The following is a 22,087-nucleotide window of genomic DNA, read 5'->3' on the forward strand; positions in this document are numbered from 1 at the left end:
ATTGCAATGTTCTTTGAGTTCTTTGTGCAAGAGGGTCTGATAACATCAGAAGATATACCTGAATACATATCAAAGAAGGCTCATGGTCCTTCATGCAGATCTTCGGAAAAAACTGATGTCTGAAAGAGGTTGTTGTGATAGAAAGTAGCAAGACCAGAGTATGGGCCAGAAGAAAACATTGATGAATTCCTATCCGATTCGTAGTTAGCAGATGATTGTCCGAGATTAAGCCTGCAGGTATTGGATGCGGTTAACATGGACTCTTGATACTCAATGATGCTTTGGACCATTTTAGGGGACTGCACCACCTCTCCCATTGTTGGCTGCTAGCTAGCCTCAAGGGCAACTCAAGCTGTTGCAATTGTGCAAACATGTAAGAAATCCTCCTTTGGGTATTTGCCAGCAAGCTTTGAATCAGGAAGTTCCTCTAGATGATCTTTAGCTCGTGTCTAGGGTAAACTTAACCATGACTTTTTCAACACAGATTTACGGGCATTTATCAAATGAACAAACTCAACTTGGGGGAGGGGGCCTGAAACCCAAAATACTTCCAACCAATTTCAGTTGATACATTTAAGATTTATTCTCCTACTTTCCGGCCTGTAGTACTTTAATCTCATTGAAAGTGGGGCACATGAGTCATAAATGATGAGCTTAATCAACCTCAACCTGTACAAACTCATCCTCAGCAAAGCCCTTCTACCTACATGTGGGATTAAAATTACGGGTATGTTTATATGTTCGGCTAATTAATCAAAACCAGGTTGTGAAGCCTCATATTCAGTATTGAGAGAGACATTGTTCCCATGTACAGAGACTTGAGTGCTCAGTTGCAACATTTACGAATATGAGTGCTCAGTTTCAAGACTTTATCAAGAAACTAATACAAGAGGTTTTAATCTCAAAAGTACAAGCGAAAATAACATAACATACGCGGGGGTCCATGGCATTGCAGCTGAGAAACTGCGTGTGTCTAAAAACAAAATTCGAGAGTATCAATGATGTAACGCGTCTTGGACAATTGCTGAGCACACAGTTTTGTTAGAAAGCCTCCAAAAGATGTGCCATAAAGATGCACCTACTAAAAGAATAAAGAGAGGTATTGAGTTTTTCTCTAAGCTGTCCATATTAAGTCCTTCCATTAACATGATATCATTGATCTCTATCTTTGAGCGACATATGGTACTCTCGCTTCTTTTTGTGCCAAGGCAGGTCTTATTGACAAGGGAAAACACAGTACTCGAAGAAGTTGAGAACAAGATGATAAAAACTTTTCGTGGTCGAAGTGATTATCATATTGTTATAGGATTATATGCTCTCACTTCCAATAAGTCGGGGGTATATCGGGTATGGGAATCTCTGCAGTCTGCTTATCCAACGACAACAAATATGAGCTATGTTTCATTGCTTTATGCTCTTAATAAATTGGGTGACACTGAGGGTCTCGAGAAACATTTCAAGGAGTGGGAAAAAATTGCTTAGCCTATGACATTTAGGTAGCAAACTGTCTTATAGAATCTTATCTTAATCGAGATATGATCGATGAGGCTCAGCTGCTATGAACTGCAGCGAAAAGTGGAGCTCACCCTAACCCTAGGACAGTAGAAGCATTCATGAGCTTTTGCCTGAAGAAAAACCAAATTGGTTCAGCACTGAAATATTTCGATTTTGCTGCTTCGAAAGCAAACGAGAAAAAATGGAAGCCATCCGAAGATATTATAACTACATTAAGCAAGTATTTCGAGGAAGAAAAGGACAAAGAGAATGCTGAGTTGTTCTGAAGAGCTTGAAGAAGGTTCAAGATCTTGGTTCAGAAGACTATGGTTCTCTGCTTCGAACTTATATCGCTGCTGGGAGAACAGAACGTGAGATTCGTAAGCGAATGAAAGCAGAGGAGAAGAAAGATTCATCATCATGCTCATTATATCAATGTATAATTGTAGGCAAATGTGAATTTTGGCGTAAACAATAATAATTTTGTAATGTGATTTATGATGAAGGAAACATTGTTTGATCGATTTAGACTTGCTACTCAGCAGCATTGTCTTCTTATGCAAGGAAACATTGCCTAAATGTTAGAAGTACTTGCTCAAACCTATCCCTTCCTCTCCGTTGAAACAATAAATCTCTCTCTCTCTCTCTCTCTCTCTAATGAAGTAATATTCCCATATCAAACCCAAAGGATATCTCCTTCCCAATTCATATTTCCCTATTTGTAAACAATATATTAGTTTCCATCCTTTGTAATTAGTTTCATCCTTTGTAATTAGTTTTCCTAATTCTGTTTTATTCAATTATGCTAAGTTCTCTCTTTGTAAATGATATAACTACATGAATACTCAATCAATAAATTTTACCTTTTGATCTCAATTATTCTTGATCCGAATAGTTCTTGTGCAACTACATAATTTTCACATGGTACCAGAGCATAACGTTTCTTCGGGATTTATTAAGGCCCTTTATTAATCATCTACAAAGTTCGCAGGAATTCTTATTTTCTTATTAATTTTTGATCATTCCACATCAAAAGGTCAGTTTTTTTTCTTTAACATTCCTTTTCTTTCATTAGAATCAGACCCAACTAGGTCTGATTTTGTTTTCAAAATTAAGTATTTTTTATATATATCCAGACCTAAATAGGTCTGACATTCACCTTCTACCAGAGTAGAACGGACACATAACTATCCGATTGCTGAATTCTATGATTGAAATCTAGCACAAAGCAATTCTTGGTTATTTTAGTCTTCATTTCGACAACAGTCCACTGTAAGTCGACGTTCTTGACCGGACGCATAACTATCAGATTTCTAACAATAATTGAAATCAAGCTAGATTTCACTTACCTGGCATCCTCATATGTGATTTAGACACTCTCATAACACCCATCATTGATTTGCTTTCACAGTGGTGACATTTTCTTAAAAGAAAAAAAAAAAAAACTCTCTAACTTTTTCTTTGAGTTTCACAAACAATCGACTTAAGGTTTGATCGATTGACTTATACCTTCAAGGGTGGTAGCTCTCATAACACTCACCATTGATTTGTTTTACAGTATGTAAAGTTTCTTTCAAAAAAAAAAAAAAAACTTTCTCTCTCTAAGTAGTTTCACAAAGCATCGATTTAAGTTTTAATCGATTGACTCATACTTTCAAGGGTGGTAGCCCTCATTACATCACACAAAGTTTCGTTTGTGACTTCCATTGACATTTAAACAAGCAAACACACCTTCTCAGGGACAGACCATCCTTTTCCGGCCATTTTTTCGATCATAAGTTGATCAAATCGCCTCACATATTTGTGACAGCACAGTTACTTCTTTTGACACAAAAGGTACTGTCGGAAATACTCTATTTGTCACAGTGTTTGTTTTCCTACAGAACTGTCGCTTTCCTTCAGAACTGTCTCATATATTTGTGACAGTACTGTTAATTTTTCTGACACCAAAAGCACTGTCGGAAATACTTTAGTTGTCACAGTCTCTGTTTTTCTACAGAACTGTCGCTTTCATCTCTTTTCATATTTTTACATACTTTCTTTACTTGACTCATTTTCGGACTTCCAACTCCGTGATTATTTGTTTCTTTTTTCTCATACACTTTTCATCATGTCTAGCGAATCATTCGCCACTGACAATGTGGTTTCTTACAATTCCTCTGCAATAGAGATGACTTCTCATCTAACTGATGATGTTTACTACGTCCATCCGTCTGGTATTCCGGCGATGATTTTCTTGTCAAATTTCTTCGCAACATCATTTTTGTTTGCGTTCATTTTGTCTACATATGACATTTCTTCGTCAATGACTTTCTTGTTGACTCTACCGACAACATTATTGTACTTGTCACTTCTTCAATCTATTTTCCGTACTTACTCTATTAATATGTTTCCGACAAGGAATTTCCTATCAAACATAACTAACACATCACTATTTTTCTTCGATTTTAATTTTTCCGGTTTTACCACTTGCGATTTCCTTTTCCAATACATTGTTACATCCATTGTGGTACATTGGACTCTTTTTAGCAAATTCTTCAAACTTATTTTCTCGAGTTTTTCAACTAATTTTTGTCGACCCATGATTTCTATTCCTTCTTCATTAAGAACGACTCTTTTTCCCGACAAAAATACTGGTTACCCTAGCCCTACAGCTACGACCCTTCTCTCGGGAACTATTCTCTCCATCCACCCTACTTCGTGGATTATCGACAGTGGTGCTTCGAAGCACGTTTGTTTTTCTTTACAACATTTTAGTTCTTATGAACTTGCTCCTCCATCAGTTTATGTTCAGATTCCTGATGGAAGCACATTATTGGTTACACATATCGGTAAAGTGATATTTTCTGAATCTCTATACATTGACAACGTTTATCATATTCCGACCTTCAAATTTAATTTGATTTCTCTACGACAATTATGTAAATCTCTACATTGTCTTGCGACTTTCTCACCTTCTCAATGTGTCTTTACAGACACCTTGACAACTCGCCTGATTGGTCAGGCTGATGAGGTTGGCGATCTATACATTTTACGTCATAAGTCTTCAGCATTTACTCTCCATAAGTCGAATGACCTTTGGCATAGACGATTGGGACATCCTAGTTTGGATCGTCTCAAACACTTATCTCAGCGTTTTGATTTCATTCGCTTTGACTCCATGCATGAATGTACAATTTGTCCTATGGCAAAGCAATCTAAATTGCCTTTTCAAAAAAGTACTTCTGTTAGTACTTTTCCCTTTCAACTTGTTCATGCTGACATTTGGGGACCATTTCCTGTTCCTTCGCTTACAAATAAGCGATACTTCCTCACAATAGTAGATGATTACTCCAGATATACTTGGACATTTCTTATGCAGTCCAAATCTGAGATCAAGAAATATTTAGAATTTTTCTTCAATTTCACAATTAAACAATATCAAAAGACCATTCAGTCTATTTCTTCTGATTCGGCGACCACTTCCACTGTCCTATTCAGGCTTTTCGTTCCGACAATGGAACTGAATTTCTCACTAAGGATTTACAGTCCTGGTTTCAATCTAATGGTATTATCCACCAACGCAGTTGTATTCACACTCCACAACAAAATGGGGTCGTTGAACGCAAACATAGGCACTTGCTAGATGTCGCTCGTGCCTTGCGATTTCAAGCTCACCTCCCCCTAAGTTTTTGGGGTGAGTGTTTAAAAACGGAAACTTACTTAATTAATCAAATGCCAACCCCGATTTTATCACTTAAGTCACCTTATGAGGTTTTATATGACATTCCACCAGACTACTCGACCCTCCGTGTTTTTGGGTGTCTGTGCTTCGCTCATAATATCAAAGCTACAACTAAATTTGACATGCGAGCTAAACCAGGAATCTTTGTCGGGTACCCTTATGGAAAGAAAGGGTACACCATTTATGACCTAGAGACTAAAAATCTCTATGACTCTCGAAATGTCACTTTTTTTGAAAATAAATTTCCTTTTGAGTCAATTACTAACGATTCATCTGACTCGCATACTTTCACTCCTCTGAATATTTTGGATGACTTCGTGCCTTCTCCCCACACTTTCCGGTCTCCGCCGCGACACAATATTTCTCCTCCTCCTACTTTGGTTGAGCCTCTGCCTCCCACTGATTCAAGCGAAGATTTATCTTCATCGTCTCCTGTAGAGGTTCCGATGGCATATTCTGATAATGCATCTTCTCCCGACTTTCCCGCTTCCGCTTCTCCTTTGTCTTCACCCACCAGTGAAGCATCACCGCTTGACTCTCCCGTCGAGGAACCTGATAATCCTACACGACCCGTTCGTGTTAGGAATCCGCCTGCTTATCTGGCTGACTATATTCTTTCTAGTTCAGAAATGACATCTTCGCGTACTCCTTATCCACTGGTCGACTATATTAGCTTCGACCATTTTAGTCCTTCTCATAAGGCTTTTCTCACTTCTGTTATCACAACAGAAGAACCAAAAACTTACAAAATCGCCTCTACTTCTCCAGAGTGGCGTGAGGCAATGGCTAAAGAAATTTCCGCCCTCGAGACAAATAATACTTGGTCTCTGACTTCATTGCCACCTGGCAAGAAACCCATTGGTTGCAAGTGGGTTTACAAAATTAAATATCGTTCAAATGGATCCATCGAACGTTATAAGGCACGCCTCGTAGCCAAAGGGTACACCCAAGTTGAAGGTGTCGACTATCATGACACTTTTGCTCCAGTTGCCAAACTGGTAACTGTTCGTGTCCTTTTATCCCTTGCATCTATTTAGGGATGGGCCTTGCATCAGTTAGATGTTAATAATGCTTTTCTCCAAGGAGATTTGGACGAGGAAGTCTATATGACCATTCCCCCTGGCTTTAGCAGCAAAGGTGACACTAGAGTTTGTCGCTTGAACAAATCATTATACGGTTTGAAACAAGCTTCTAGACAATGGTTTGCTAAGTTTTCCTCAGGTTTAAAAGCCGAAGGTTTTTCCCAATCTTCGTCAGATCATTCTCTTTTTAGTTATTTCAATGGTCTGATTGCTATTTACATTCTTGTCTATGTGGATGACATCATCGTCACAGGCAATGACAACAAGGAAATTGAATCCCTTCGACAACGCCTCGAAAAACGATTTTCTCTTAAAAATCTCGGGCGACTTCAATACTTTCTAGGCTTAGAAGTCTCTAGGTCTCCTAAGGGTATTTTTCTTTGCCAACGGAAATACACTTTGGACATCCTTCGAGATTCTGGCCTTCTCGGAGCCAAGCCGAGTTCATTTCCTATGGAACAACATTTGAAATTATTACCTACAGACGGTACACCTTTAGACGATCCCACTTCATTCCGACGTCTCATTGGTCGACTTCTCTACGTCACTGTAACAAGACCCGATATCGCTTTTTCGGTGAATTATTTAAGTCAATTTATGCAGCATCCCCGTTCTACACATATGGATGCCGCGACTCGAGTGCTCAGATATTTGAAGGGGACTCTCGATCATGGGATCCTTCTTTCCTCTTCTAGCTCTTTGACACTTTCGGGTTTTGCCGACTCTGATTGGGCCAGCTGCCCCATTACACGTCGTTCCACCACCGGCTACTTCACAATGCTTGGTGCGAGTCCGTTGTCTTGGAAATCCAAGAAACAACCGACTGTCTCTCGATCATCTGCTGAGGCAGAATATCGTGCTCTTGCCTTCCTTACAGCCGAACTCCAATGGTTAAAATACCTTTTTCAGGACCTTCAGATTTCCATTCCAGAACCTTTTCAGGTTTTCTGTGACAATAAGGCGGCTATGCATATCGCTGCTAATCCAGTTTTCACGAACGAACAAAGCACATTGAACTCGATTGCCACTTTGTCCGTGAGAAACTTGAAAGTGGTCTTATCCAGCTATCTCATGTTCGCTCTGCAGATCAGGTCGCTGATATTTTCACAAAGCCCCTTGGTTCTGACCAATTCCAACGGTTAACTTCCAAGTTAGGCTTGACTCAGATTTCTTCCCCAGCTCCAACTTGCGGGGGGGTAATGAAGTAATATTCCCATATCAAACCCAAAGGGTATCTCCTTCCCAATTCATATTTCCCTATTTGTAAACAATATATTAGTTTCCATCCTTTGTAATTAGTTTCATCCTTTGTAATTAGTTTTCCTAATTCTGTTTTATTCAATTATGCTAAGTTCTCTCTTTGTAAATGATATAACTACATGAATACTCAATCAATAAATTTTACCTTTTGATCTCAATTATTCTTGATCCGAATCGTTCTTGTGCAACTACATAATTTTCACACACTCTCTCTCTCTCTCTCTCTCTCTCTCTCTATGGAGATCAATCAATAGATCAATTCTCGACCGGCAAAAACATTTTGATTGTTGTGATTAGGGAGAGTGACAGAGAGAATGCCGAGAAAACACTAAGTCAAAGTTCTTATTATTTGGGGCTGATTAAAGTCCAATAAGGTTCTTGTGCACACTAGCTCCTAGAGAATCAACTCCAATCTCCAACTAAAAGGTGGAATCGTTCCTCGAGTCAGAAGGAATCCATTGTTTTCTCTGTTAGAAATTATGACTTCTAGAGACAAAAACTCATTTCATTATTGAAATTATCATCCAATTACAGATCACTTGAGATATTTATAAGCTTCATCATGTTAGTTATAGAGATAGAAAGAGATGAAACAAATTCTGTTACAAGTACACCTTTCTGTTACAAAAATCTATAGGCACCTAGCTTAGACCAACACACATCAACTATCTTTCCTAGGTGGGTAAATTGAGTTTCTTTAAATTTTGTACATCTCCAATGAAAGAATATATACTTGGTACATCTCCATGTTTCACATCTAACTGTAATTTCTTAGGCACAAAACCTTTAGACTCACAATGGGTTCGAATTTTGTACATTTCCATGTTTCACAAAACCATTATAAATTGAACTCAACCAAAGGAAGTATGGAAGTCATGAACGAATGGAGATCATGAATTAGCGAAAACCTTTCAATAGTTTTGATTCAGGGGTTCTGTCTATCAACTCCCCAAATTCAAGCAAGCATTTTAGAACTGCCCTTCAGGTGATTCCTCTTTCCTCAAGTACAAAATTCTCATGTTTTTTTTTTCTTGGTTGTTGAAATCCCATCTTCTCAATGGCTGCCTAAGTATTTGTTTCTCTCTAAATTTTTGTTATTGTAGTCAACTAATTACGTGGGTTTTGTTCATTTCCTAGAATTGTTTTGGTTTAAATTAGGTTTTCAGTCAAACATTCCGTCTCTACATTGAACACTTGGAATGAGTTTCATTCAACTCCTAGGGTGTTAAGCTTAAGTGCTGTTTGTTTTTTTATTTGTGTCTGAATCTGAATTGGCTGAATCTGAAATTGCTGAACTGAAATGGTTGAATCTGAAAATGACTGAATCTGAACATAAATTAGATGTTTGTTTTTTAGGTCTGAATTTTTAAGTCTGACTTAAAATTTTGACATTTATACCCCTTTTTGAAATTTTGGATAAAAAGAAAAAACCAATCTCTTTCTCATTCTATTTAAAAAAAGCCCTAAAACCTAAATTAGGGTTTCTCTTTTACTTTCTCCCTCCAACAAAAACCAGTGAAATATCAATCTGCCTCCTCTCTCTCTCTCTCTGAACACCTCTCTTGCTGAATCTCCCTCTCTGAACATCTCTTTCTCAATCTCTCTGAATCTCTCTCGCTGAATCTCCCTCTCTGAATATCTCTGAATCTCTCCCTCTGAATCTATCTGCATAAATCTCTCTAATCAGTTTCGAACAAGGGAAGTAGATGACCTCGCCAGATATGACGAGGGTTAGAACAAGACGACCCTCGCCAGATCCGGCGAGGGTTCATAATCGTCGTGTTTTCTGTTGTCATAGTGTAAGGTGCTCGTCTTATTTCTGGTAGGGTAGTGGTGGTGGTTTCACTCTCTTTGTGGTGGTGCTGTATGTGGTTGTGGTGATGTGGTATTTCAGAGTGGTGGTGTTGTGGTGGTGGTGGTCAATTTTGTGGTCTGGTGGGGGTTGTTTTGTGGTGGTGGTTTCCAAGTGGTGGTTTTTCTTGTGGTGGTTTTGGGGTGGTGCTCTTGTTTGGGGTGGTGGTGTTCTTGTTTGGAGTGGTGGTGGGAAATATTTTAATGAGGAAGAGTTTTTTGTTTAAGGGGTATAAACGTCATTTGACACTTTTCAGCATTTGAAGCCTAATTTCAGACTTGTTTTGAAGTCTGAAATTTGTGGGGTACTTTTCAGCCAAATTCAGACCTTGCCCGAATTCAGATCGGTTTTCAGATTTTTTTGAATTGTGAAACAAACATCTGAAATCTGAATTGGGATCCAATTCAGATTTCAGATCTGAAAAAAACGAAAAACAAACAGCACCTTAGTTATTCTCATTCATTTGTGTTACAAATCACTTATTCCAAAAATCTATGAACTTTAATCATTCCAGTAATTATGGTCTGTGGGTCTAACAAGGATTGGACTCTATGGTTTTGGTTTAGAAATTTCTTATTTTGATGTCTCTGAGAAATATCTTATGGAGATTCTAGAACCTACAAAGAAAAAAAAATTCACCTACTGGTCACTTTTAAATTGTTTTTTGCAATGAGAAGAGAAACTTAAAAGAGAAGGCAACATCGAGATGAAGACACTGAACATCAAGTGAAATGTTTTTTTGCATATAATAGCCTAATCCTTCTACATATAACGTTAGATGAAGCCGAGAAAGTATTAGCTCTTGAACAAGAAATGAGGGTAATAAATATTGAAGGAGTATTGAAGATTGTTTGATCTGTTGACCTTCTCGGAAAATGCAAAGGCCTAACTTCAAAAATAAAATACTCGTCCACCACCCTTTGTTGTAACGATTAGACACCCCTCTTAAGACCATGAGGTCGTGGGATCGAGTCTCGGTGGAAACAGTTGCCATCAAGATTTATCCTATGTAATTTAGGCTATGAATAATGTAATAATTTGTCGGGCTTTAGGCCTCTTCGTTGTCGGGCTTTAGGCCTCTTTCATTCTCAGTTTATATTAGGCGGTTATCGTGCTCATTACATCTCCATGATGCATCAATGGCTTGTAACGACTAACGTAGACCGTAGTCGAATTCTCAAAGAAAAAAAAAATACTCACAATTAACAATAGCATATCTCAACGCTTCAACTTAAGTTGCAGATAATTTTCAAAATATAAACTAATCCTGCTAGAATATTGCGACTCACGTTCTATCACTAACGGTAACACGTTGTTAAAGATTGTTTGATCTGTTGACCTTCTCCGAAAAATAATTCCAAACCCAATCCATAAGAACATGATGACCATTTAATTGCTTTTTGATAAACTTATTTGACTTGCAATCTGAACTTCTCGATTTATCACTACCCAAGCTATTGGTAGTAGAAGGATCACTACTACTATGGAAACCAATATATTTATGGAGTCACTCGGACTAAGAGCATCTCCAATGCAACATTCAAACTCTAAATCTCAGAGTGTCACATATGATTTTTTTTGAGTTTTTTTTGTATAATTCATCTCCAATGCAGAACTCAACATGAATCTCTAAAGTGATGTGTCAAGATTTACTTTAGAGATCCTCAAGAGGACACTCTAAATTTAGAGTGGCCTCTTGAGGATCTTTAAGTGCCACATAAGCAAATCAATTACTTTTAAACCAAAATATAGGTTTTTAGAGTTTCTCTTGAGTGTTGCATTGGAGAAGGTTTTGCAATAAAGTGTCTATAAATGAACAAATAGGAAAGAGAACATTTAGAGATCCATTTTTCAGACTTGACACATAAGATTTTTAGAATTTTTCTTGAGTCTTGCATTGGAGATGCTCTAATAGGAACTGCTCGGACAGCGCCACTCTTTCTATTCTGTAAAAACTTGTCCATTGGGCCATAAACTAGTTTTTTTTTCTCTTGTTTATGCTATTGATCTCAAACTTTTTCGACCCTTGATTTGTACTATTACATAAGGAATCAGTTTCTTTACTATCCAAAATCTATTATTCTTGCCCATAATCCAAAAGAACGAAAGAGAGTAGCACATCCTGTAGCTCCAATCAACTTATCTGTGCCATAGATTTTATTATCAAACGAATTTGCACCAACTATATCAAAACCTCTTTCCCAAGCAATCTCAAGCCATCTCTGGAGAGATGGGATATCTGGAACAAATCCTGAACCACTAAACAATACTTTCCTCACTTCTTGCCTCTGCATTAGTAAATGTGAACCCATCATTTGTATATTAAGCCATCCACAACCCCAACCCAGAGTCCTCTGATTCACGAGACTGAAAATGATCAATAAAGCCAGATAAAATACAAGTTGAATTTGTTTGTTTCCTTTTCCAAGCACCTCTTCAGCAAGGCCATGAGACCACCTTCAACTTGGTATAACGCGCCTCGACTTTGTTGACGGACTAGACAAGAAGTGTTTTCTTGAAGATTGTGAAAGTAGGTGGGATAGAAATTGCTACAAAATTGGATTTCCAATTTGGGGGATTGAGCCATTGGTCCAAAAAAGGGGTCAAAATGAAAATTTCACCCAAAGTTGCCTAAAAATGAAAGGGAGGTCCAATGTGTCAGTTTGGGGGTCAAAATTACGTAAAGGGCCCTTAGAAAATAAAGTATTTACCGTTCATGCCATCGAAAATTACAAAATTGCCATCGAAAATTCTCGGGAAACGATTTTTTTTTCTGAAAATTATTTTATTCACTGGTAAAAAAATTTGAAAATTTGGGCGGGAATTTGAAATTTCGTTTGAAAATTTCAAAACTTCGAAAAAAAAAAATTTGTGACCGGGAAATTATTTTATTTACTGGAAATTTTTTTCTGTACTAGACACTTTTGCTGGGCGGGAATTTAAAATTTTCAAAAAAAATTTAAAATTTGCCCGGAAATTTAAAATTTTCAAAAAATTTTGGGCGGGAAATTATTTTATTTACTGGAAATTTTTTTCTGTACTAGACACTTTTGCTGGGCGGGAATTTAAAATTTTCAAAAAAAAATTCAAAATTTACCCGGAAATTTAAAATTTTCAAAAAATTTTGAAATTTTGCGCGGGAATTTGAAATTTCGTAAAAAAAATTTGGGCGGGAATTTGAAATTTCGTTTGAAAATTTCAAAACTTCGAAAAAAAAATTTGAGACCGGGAAATTATTTTATTTACTGAAATTTTTTTTCTGTACTAGACACTTTTGCTGGGCGGGAATTTAAAATTTTCAAAAAAATTTCAAAATTTGCCCGGGAATTTAAAGTTTTCAAAAAAATTTGATATTTTGGCCGGGAATTTGAAATTTCGTTTAAAAATTTGAAAATTTCGAAAAAAAGATTTCGTTTGAAAATTTCAAAAAAATTTGAAAATTGTAATTTTTTGTGTAAGGGAAATTATTTTATTTACCGGGAAGAGATGGTTTGCTGGGCGGGAATTTGAAATTTCGTTTTCAAATTTTCAAAAAAATTTGAAACTTTGAATTTTTCGTATACTGGTAAATTATTTTATTTACCAGACATTTTTTTTTTCAGGGAAACGTCAGCATGTCCCGTCCAAGGGCAAGAGGGGAATAAAAAAAAAAAATCTGACATTTGGACCTGCAACTAATTTTTGGGCAAGAGTGGATTTTTTTTGGGTTTACCCCCCACTTTTTGGACCCCTGGCTCAAAAATCCTTCCAATTTTTGGACTCAAAATTGACAACTATTCAATTTTGGAAGTTGCTCAATTTTGAGTGGAATCTCAAATTGCAGCCGGTGCAATTGAAGAGGCGGTTTTAATGCCTAATGGCTTGTGGCGGTTTAGGCATCAATGGATTGTGGCGGTTTCCAAATTCTAAATTGGAATTGGTTTCCAAAAATTGGAGGACCTCACCGGCTTATATTATAATATAAATAGGGGTCTTGAGTCTTTGTAAATTATATCAAGAGAAAATGGCTATTTAGGTAGTAAAAGATTTCATAATAGCTAGAAAAGCCTACATCTTTTACTATTAACTAAAAGTTGTCAAAATACTATTGATAATTATGTATAGAGTTTGAAATAATATGAGTATTTATCAATCAGGTCATTTTTTATTCCCAAAATATCCTTATGTACTAATCAATTTCCCCCAAAAGATTTCAGGGCAGCCGGCAGCGTAAGTTTGTTGAGGTCGAGAGAGAGAAAATCAAACTCATCTGGGAGAGAGATAGAGAGAGAGAGAGTTTTAGAGAGAGAACGAAATGGCGATGGAGGTCGAATCGAAGGAAACGCTAGATGATCTTGAATCACTGAAACTAGTTATATCAGATCCAAATCATCATCAATTGATTCTCAAGGTACTTCTTAATCTGATCATCTTTTTTTTCAATCTATTCTCCTTTCGAGCCATTCCACATATGTTCACTACTGCGGTAATTTACTTTTGTTTTGGTTGAGATCCGATATTTGATTTTTATGCTTGAATTGGTATGGGAAAATTGGAATCTTGACTTCTATTTTGACTGAACTGATAATTTTTAAGTCTCTTATGCTTTAGATATGTGATTGATTTTAGTTCTAATATTGGACTTGAATCATTAACTTCATAGATGGATTCCTTTTTGTTTCAATTTTGTCCAAATGAAGTGGCTTTAGTGAAGATGTTAGTTAGTTTTTGTTAATCTGATGAAGTAAAATTACTTTTTAGGTTCTTTAGTTTAGGGTCATTTTGATCCAAATGAAATATACTAGGGTTTTAGTTCCTTATTCATGATGAAGACTAAATAAAGTGAGACACTTTTAGGTTTATATGTGGAAAAGGGATTATGGGTTGTTGTTTGTTTCTTGTTTGACAAACAGATAAGGCAGAGAGACTGATTGCTGATGCAGCTGGTTATGGGGCACAATTAGTGGTGTTTCCTGAAGCATTCGTAGGTGGTTATCCTCGTGGTTCGACCTTTGGTGTCGTGATTGGCTCACGCGGGGAAAAGGGGATAGAGGACTTCCGAAAGTATCACGCTTCCGTCATTGATGTGCCTGGTGAATATCTTCTTTTGTTTCACTATACTTATATAGTTAATGCACAAGATTGTCTCCTACAGGCCCGGTTCGAGTCTCAGACTCCCATAAGGCTTTACTTAGTTGTAATCAACAAACACTCAGTTATAAATACAAATACTAATAGTTTTATAATAACTATGGAATTTAGAAAGAGTGCATTTTTCTTCTTAGATTTGTTTCGTTAAGTTCGTATTCAAGCTCAGCTTTGTGTACTAGGTCTTTGATACTGTGATTAATGGATAATTGCCTTACCGCCTTGCAATGGACCTGAACTTTTGTTCTTGTCTTTAGGTCCGGAAGTTGAGCGCTTAGCTGCAATGGATGGGAAGTACAAAGTTTATTTGGTAATGGGTGTCATAGACAGAGAAGGATACACTCTCTATTGCACGATACTACTTTTTTATCCCAAAGGTAATTACCTTGGGAAACATCGAAAACTCATCCCAACAGCATTAGAACGAATATGGGGTTTTGGGGATGGATCAACCATTCCTGTGTATGAAACTCCAATTGGAAAAATTGGTGCGCTTATATGTTACAGAATGCCGCTTTTAAGAACAACAATATATGGTATAGGTATATATTTTTCAACCTATAAGTCTTTAGTGTTGTCGTTCTATCCGTTTGTTTTATCCATTGACGAATATATGGTTCTGAGTGTTTATTGCGAATTTTATTTACATCTTATGTTTCTGTCTGTTTTAGACATGAAAATGTTTCTTCGTCCACTTCATGGAATTTTTAGGTGTGGAGATCTACTGTGCACCTACTGTTGATTTAAGGGAAACATGACAGTCATCCATGACCCATATTGCTTTAGAGGGAGGATGCTTTGTTTATCGCCGTGCCAGTTCTGTCGAAGGAAAGATTACCCACCTCCTCCGAAATACACATATGCAGGACCAGATGGAGAAGAGCTATCACCAGACAATGTGGTATGTCTTGGAGGTAGTGTGATCATTTCACCATCAGAAACTGTTTTGGCTGGACCAAATTATGATGGAGAAGCCCTTATTTCAGCTGATCTGGGTAATCCTTTCTCATTTTATGACACCCTTCTTGAAATATTTGACATTTGAGATTAAATTTCATTAATGAATTATATAGCATGTCTTGAGTCCTGACACACCATTCTCTTTTCTCTTCGAGTAACTACTCACAAAGAACAAGCTGAGAATTTCCATTTAATCAGCTTGTTGGAACATTGATGATGGACGGTGTACTACTAATCTGCATTGATGATGGGCCAAATGTGTCAAACTGTGGAAAAAGAATGTTGGCAGGATCACGTTGATTCACCAAAGGAGGTGGTGGTGATGGTAGCGACTGTGACGTTATACTACTAATCTTGGTCGATGATGAACCAACCGGAACTAAATGTAACTACTATTTTATGGTGGAAGTATTTTTTAGTGATGATGACATGAATTTTATATGTTGAATGATGAAATCAATTCCAAACTCAAGATTTCTTAGATACATAGTCTTAGTTTATATTCTCGATTTGCAAATCGAGTTTGCAAGATATGCAACTCAAGATTATATTTTACAAAGCTTGCAAATCATGTTTGCCATCCATATTTTGCAAACACATGTTTGCATAATTGATTGTTGCAAACACATGTTTGCATAATAGATTGTTGCAAACACATGTTTGCAAACACTTGTTTGCAGTTTACATTATGCAAACACACGTTTGCATAACAAATTGTTGCAAACACACGTTTGCATAAAAGATTGTTGCAAACACGTTTGCATAACAGATTGTTGCAAACACGTTTGCAAAAAAACGTAAAGGAAAAAAATGCAGTTTTTCTGTTTTTTTTTTTGAAAAAAGGTATTGAAAGTGGATCTTGTTAGAAAGCTAATGAAAAATCATTTCTAAATATATAATTTTTATACAAATCCGACGTCTCAAACAAAAGTTATATCGATTTAAAATTTAAAGAAAAATAAAAGAATTTAGTTACACAAAATGACAAAAAAGGGTATTTTAGTATTTGCACGCTTTTTGACCTGAATAATAATTTTCAAATGTTTCATGCTTTTTCACTTATTTCCTATATTATTTTGACCTTTATAGAAATTACCTCTTATATCAACACAAACAACAACAACTCTTCTTTAGAGAGAGCTAAAGAGAGAGAGCAAATGAGAGAGAAATTTTGTTCATAGTTTTGAGCGGTGTTTAATTTCTCGGTCGTCCAAGATTTAGTATAGAAGGTTAATTTCTATACGGTACCATCTTGGGACGAACTTGCGGGTTGTGTGAGTCGTCTTCATCTATCCTTCAATAAAGATTTCTTGTTCGCCCGAGGACGTAGGCTTTAAAGCCGAACCTCGTTAAATTCTGTTTGCATATTTGATTTTGACTTAGCTTTTCGATTAATCTTCATAATCGGATCAATTTCTAGGATAGGTTCGATAGCTTCCGCGAATTTTAGTTCTAACAATTGGTATCAGAGCATGTCGTTTGAGGAAGTCTCTTTACGGATTGAAACAATCCCCTCGCCAATGGTACAAACGATTTGATTTTTTCATGCTAAAGCATGGTTTTCGCAGAAGTGACTATGATTGTTGTGTATACATCAAGAAGCTTCGCGAAGGTGACTTTATTTATCTCGTTTTGTATGTGGATGACATGCTTATTGCTTGTCGAAGCATGGTGGAGATAAATAAGTTGAAATCTCAACTCAGTCAAGAGTTTGAGATGAAAGACATGGGCGCTGCAAAGAAGATACTGGGAATAGAGATTAAGAGAAAGCGGTCAAGTAAGAAACTGTACTTGAATTAGAAAGGTTACATCGAACGAGTAGTTTCTCGGTTCGGGATGGAGAATGCGAAGGCGGTGTCAACACCTTTGGCACCACACTTCAGGCTCTCGGGAAAACAATCTCCCACTACTACGGTGGAGAAGGATCATATGGATCGTATACCGTATGCTAGTGCAGTTGGAAGTTTGATGTACGCTATGGTGTGTACTCGTCCAGACATTTCACAGGCAGTCAGTGTGGTTAGTAGGTTTATGGCAAACCCGGGGAAGACACATTGGGAAGCTGCGAAGTGGTTATTGAGGTACTTGAAGGGTACCGTTGATACGGGTTTGTGCTTTGGTGGAGACACATGTCAAGTAAGCGGTTATGTTGACTCGGATTATGCTGGCGATCTAGATAAAAGACGATCTACTACTGGTTATGTATTTAGGGTACATGGTGCTCCAGTTAGTTGGCGATCGATGTTACAATCTACAGTTGCATTATCTACTACGAAGGCCGAGTATATGTCTATGGCCGAGGGTGTGAAGGAAGCATTGTGGTTGTGGGGTCTTCTGGATGATCTAGGGATTAAGCAGGAGTGCGTAGATGTATGGTGTGATAGTCAAAGTGCGATCCACTTGGCGAAGAATCAGGTCCATCATGCTCGTACTAAGCATATCGATGTTAGGTATCACTTTGTACGAGATGTCATAGAGGAAGGTGATGTTTCTCTAATGAAGGTACACACAGATGAGAATCCCGCGGACATGTTGACTAAAGTGGTGACATGTAGCAAGTTTCAGCATTGCCTGGAATTGCTACAAATCGGCTCGTGTTAAGTTGCCCGAAAGGGCGTAATGGCGACAAGGTAATCTTTATTTGAAGGGTTGGTAGAACTAAGGTAGGCTTGATCCTATAAAAGGGTACGTAGGCAACCATGGTCATATGGTGCAGTCGGATGAAGTTACAAGAAGCAGATATATCTTACAAGGAGTAGAGCTGGTATTCGTCCAAAATTTGAAGTATATAAAATTGTGTACGAGGTGGAGAATTGTGAAAGTCGGTGGGATAGAAATTGCTACAAAATTGGATTTCCAATTTTTGGACTCAAAATTGACAACTATTCAATTTTGGAAGTTGCTCAATTTTGAGTGGAATCTCAAATTGCAGCCGGTGTAATTGAAGAGACGGTTTTAACGCCTAATGGCTTGTGGCGGTTTAGGCATCAATGGATTGTGGCGGTTTCCAAATTCTAAATTGGAATTGGTTTCCAAAAATTGGAGGACCTCACCGGCTTATATTATAATATAAATAGGGGTCTTGAGTCTTTGTAAGTTATATCAACACAAGCAACAACAACTCTTCTTTAGAGAGAGCTAAAGAGAGAGAGCAAGTGAGAGAGAAATTTTGTTCATAGTTTTGAGCGGTGTTTAATTTCTCGGTCGTCGAAGATTTAGTATAGAAGGTTAATTTCTATACGGTACCATCTTGGAACGAACTTGCGGGTTGTGTGAGTCATCTTCATCTATCCTTCAATAAAGATTTCTTGTTCTCCCGAGGACGTAGGCTTTAAAGCCAAACCTCGTTAAATTCTGTTCGCATATTTGATTTTGACTTAGCTTTTCGATTAATCTTCATAATCAGATCAATTTCTAGGATAGGTTCGATAGCTTCCGCGACTTTTAGTTCCAACAAAGATGTAACTCTTCATGTCAATGGGTTGGACCATCTTTAGACCAAATTCTTATTAACATAGATGGGGCTTTTGACGAGCAATCAGGTGGTTATGGTGCAATATTGAGAAATAATCAAGGGGACATCATCGTTGCAGCAGCGGCACGGACACCAAAAGTTTCTGTGATAACCCATGAAATGCAGGGTATCCGGTTGGGATTACTACTTGCTAATAAATTTGGAATTTCACGTGTTAAGATCGCCACCGACTCCTCAATGGCTGTTCAGATTTTAACAGATACTGAGAGTCATCCACCTTGGCAGATTGAACGATTGGTACGTGAGATCAGGGCTATGTGGCGCACCATAGAGGATTGTTCCATCACCCATGTTTATCGCGAAATAAACCAAGCAGCTGACTATCTATCGAAAATGAAACCGGACTCGGGATGTGTGAAACTAGAACCGAATACATTACCGCTTGAACTAAAGAAGATTGTGAAGGAAGATAAGAAGGGAACAATAAGAGTTAGACATAAGTGAATTTTGAGGTTGTTTAGACTTTTTTTTTTTAGAGTTTGATGATTTTTTCATTTGTTGCGTTTGAAGTTCAGTTTCATTAGTTTGTTTGATTATTTTATTGTTCCTCTTTGTACAAGGTAGGGTCCCTTCAACCCACTGACAAATTCAAATAAAAAAAAAGTAACTCTTCATGGTCAATAATCTTCGCATCATACATCGAGGTACTGGTTTTTGGATCTCATCTGAAAGTGGGTTCGAAAGAGCTGTAAGCATTCTATTAGGGGATACCGCCCCAAGTCCACTCGGCCAACCGAGTGGGCTATCTTGTGTACATAATGGAAACTTCCATAATATATATTCCTAGTATCTTTAGTTATAGAAACAATATATTTAGAATAGGAAACCCTATATTCATTGTAACCCTATATATACTACTTGTGTAAACTTCATTATTCATCAATACAAAGAGAATACAATTGTTAACTGTAACTAACCAACTCTTTGTACTTGATCTCTTCCATCTCTATCTCTCCTCCACGATTTCTCTATCTCTCTCACTCTCGGCTTCCAACCGAGTCAAGCTCTCTCCCTCACTCGATCTCTCTATCTCTCGGCCTCAACCGAGTCGAGCTCTCTCTCTCACTCGATCTCTCTATCTCTCGGCCTCAACCGAGATCATCATTGTCAGAGGTTGATACCTCTTCACATGGTATAAGAGCTAGTTATTTTTTTTAATCATGTCTACCAACGATTCTGAAACCGTTGTTAATTCTCAACCAACTCCTGGTGGTCCATTCGATGTTCACCATTCGGATTCTCCTACTACTGTCCTTATCACACCACTTCTTACGGGTGATAACTATTCTTCATGGTCTCGAGGAATGATCAAGGCTCTTCGGGCAAAGGACAAGTTAGGTTTTGTTGATGGAACTATCCCCAAACCTACCGATCCTATTGAATTACATGTTTGGAGTCGTTGCAACGACTTAGTTTCAAGTTGGCTCGTCAACTCCGTTGACCCTTCTCTTCGTTCATCAATTCTTTATGATGACAATGCTTATGATGTTTGGAAAGATCTCCATGACCGGTTTTATCAAACCAATGCTCCGAAGGTTTTTCAACTCAAACGGGCTATTTCCTCACTCAAGCAAAGTGGTTCCGATGTCTCCACTTATTTCACTAATCTAAAATCTCTCCAAGATGAATTGAATTCTCTCATGACTACTGAAACATGTATTTGCGGACATGCAAGATCTCTTCTTGATCGTACTAATTAAGATAGAGCTATGGAATTCTTTCAAGGTCTTGACGACCGGTTTTCGGCTATTCGAAGCCAAATCTTATTAATGGACCCTTTTCCATCCATCCTTCGTATTCATTCCCTTGTTAAGCAAGAAGAAATTCAGCAAAGTTTATTGAACACCATTAACAACAATGAAGCTGCTACTCTTGCCGTCGGCTCCCATGACAATGGACGTTCCTCTTTTGATCGATCGGATAAACAACGCCCAAAACGTCCTCGCCCGTTTTGTGATCATTGCAAAATCCATGGACATACTATATCAACATGTTATCAACTCCATGGTTATCCACCTCAATCCGGTGATCGTCCTCGTACCCGAAACCGAACGGGTCCTCTAGCCGCCGCCGTTCAAGACCAATCCGGCAACTCGACTCCAAACGTCTCCTCTCTCACCGCCGATCAATTCAAATCGCTCATTGCTCTCTTGGATCAACAAAAGCAATCGGCTAATCCGTTCGACTCTCCTCGAATTAATCTCACGGGTACGTTTTCTTCTTCTTTTTCTCCTCCTTGGGTTATAGACTCCGGTGCCGCGAAACACATATGTTCGACACTTACTCGTTTTTCTACGTATTCAAGCGCTCCTCCTAACCTTTTTGTTAGATTACCGGATGGTTCTCGAGTCCGTGTTCTCCATATAGGATCAATTTTTTTCTCTAATGATTTATTTTTACAAGATGTGTTACATATCCCATCTTTTCAAGTCAATCTTATCTCAATTTCTCAACTATCTAAATCTCTACAATGCACCATCTTATTTGACTCTGACTTATGTATCTTTCAGGACAAAAGGACGAGGAAAACGATTGGGCATGGTAGTCTTCACGACGATCTCTATTTTCTTCGCACGGAGCGTCCAGTTTTTTCAATTACTAGTTTGGATAACAGTCCTAGTAGTATTTCATCTAATTTATGGCATTGGCGTCTTGGCCACCCATCTATGTCTCGTCTTCAATATTTTATTTCTCGCATTCCATGTATGAATTCTATTAATATTAATAATAAAGTGCCGTGCGATGTTTGTCCCCGTTCTAAACAAACCCGTTTACCGTTTCCATCTCATAATTCAACTTCTGCTAATTCTTTTGATTTAATTCATGCCGATGTTTGGGGACCTTTTCCGGTTCCCTCAACTACCGGCTGTCGATATTTTCTTACCCTCGTAGACGATTTCTCTCGTTGTACGTGGATTTTCCTCATGTGTTCAAAATCCGACACATTCAAAATAATAACAAATTTTTTCAATTACGTCTCCACCCAATTTAATACTAAAATCAAAGTATTTCGTTTAGACAACGGTACTGAATCCATGAATAATCACTTACAA

The 22,087-nt window shown here is 37.7% G+C and overlaps 2 protein-coding genes and 1 pseudogene across 3 annotated transcripts; all 3 read left to right on the forward strand.

Annotated features, from left to right (window-relative positions):
- Positions 1-13,706: 13,706 nt before the first annotated feature.
- LOC147531886 (bifunctional nitrilase/nitrile hydratase NIT4B-like) lies at positions 13,707-15,614 on the forward strand (annotated as a pseudogene). The gene is made up of 5 exons (XR_015228100.1): positions 13,707-13,802; positions 14,003-14,006; positions 14,305-14,484; positions 14,797-15,081; positions 15,251-15,614. The product of XR_015228100.1 is annotated as a bifunctional nitrilase/nitrile hydratase NIT4B-like (transcript).
- A 1,862-nt stretch (positions 15,615-17,476) lies between these two features.
- LOC147531887 (uncharacterized) lies at positions 17,477-19,478 on the forward strand. Its single transcript, XM_086649857.1, has 2 exons — positions 17,477-17,518; positions 18,948-19,478. The coding sequence occupies exons 1-2, from the start codon at positions 17,477-17,479 to the stop codon at positions 19,476-19,478; spliced, it is 573 nt and encodes a 190-aa protein (XP_086505983.1).
- Positions 19,479-20,194: 716 nt separating this feature from the next.
- LOC147531888 (uncharacterized) lies at positions 20,195-20,734 on the forward strand. The gene has a single exon (XM_086649859.1). The coding sequence runs from the start codon at positions 20,195-20,197 to the stop codon at positions 20,732-20,734; it is 540 nt and encodes a 179-aa protein (XP_086505985.1).
- Positions 20,735-22,087: the final 1,353 nt, after the last annotated feature.

The sequence above is a fragment of the Eschscholzia californica genome, unplaced genomic scaffold (genome assembly GCF_041429995.1).
Source record: "Eschscholzia californica isolate CP2 unplaced genomic scaffold, dmEscCali1.0.p SCAF_6, whole genome shotgun sequence".
NCBI classification, from domain to species: Eukaryota; Viridiplantae; Streptophyta; class Magnoliopsida; order Ranunculales; family Papaveraceae; genus Eschscholzia; species Eschscholzia californica.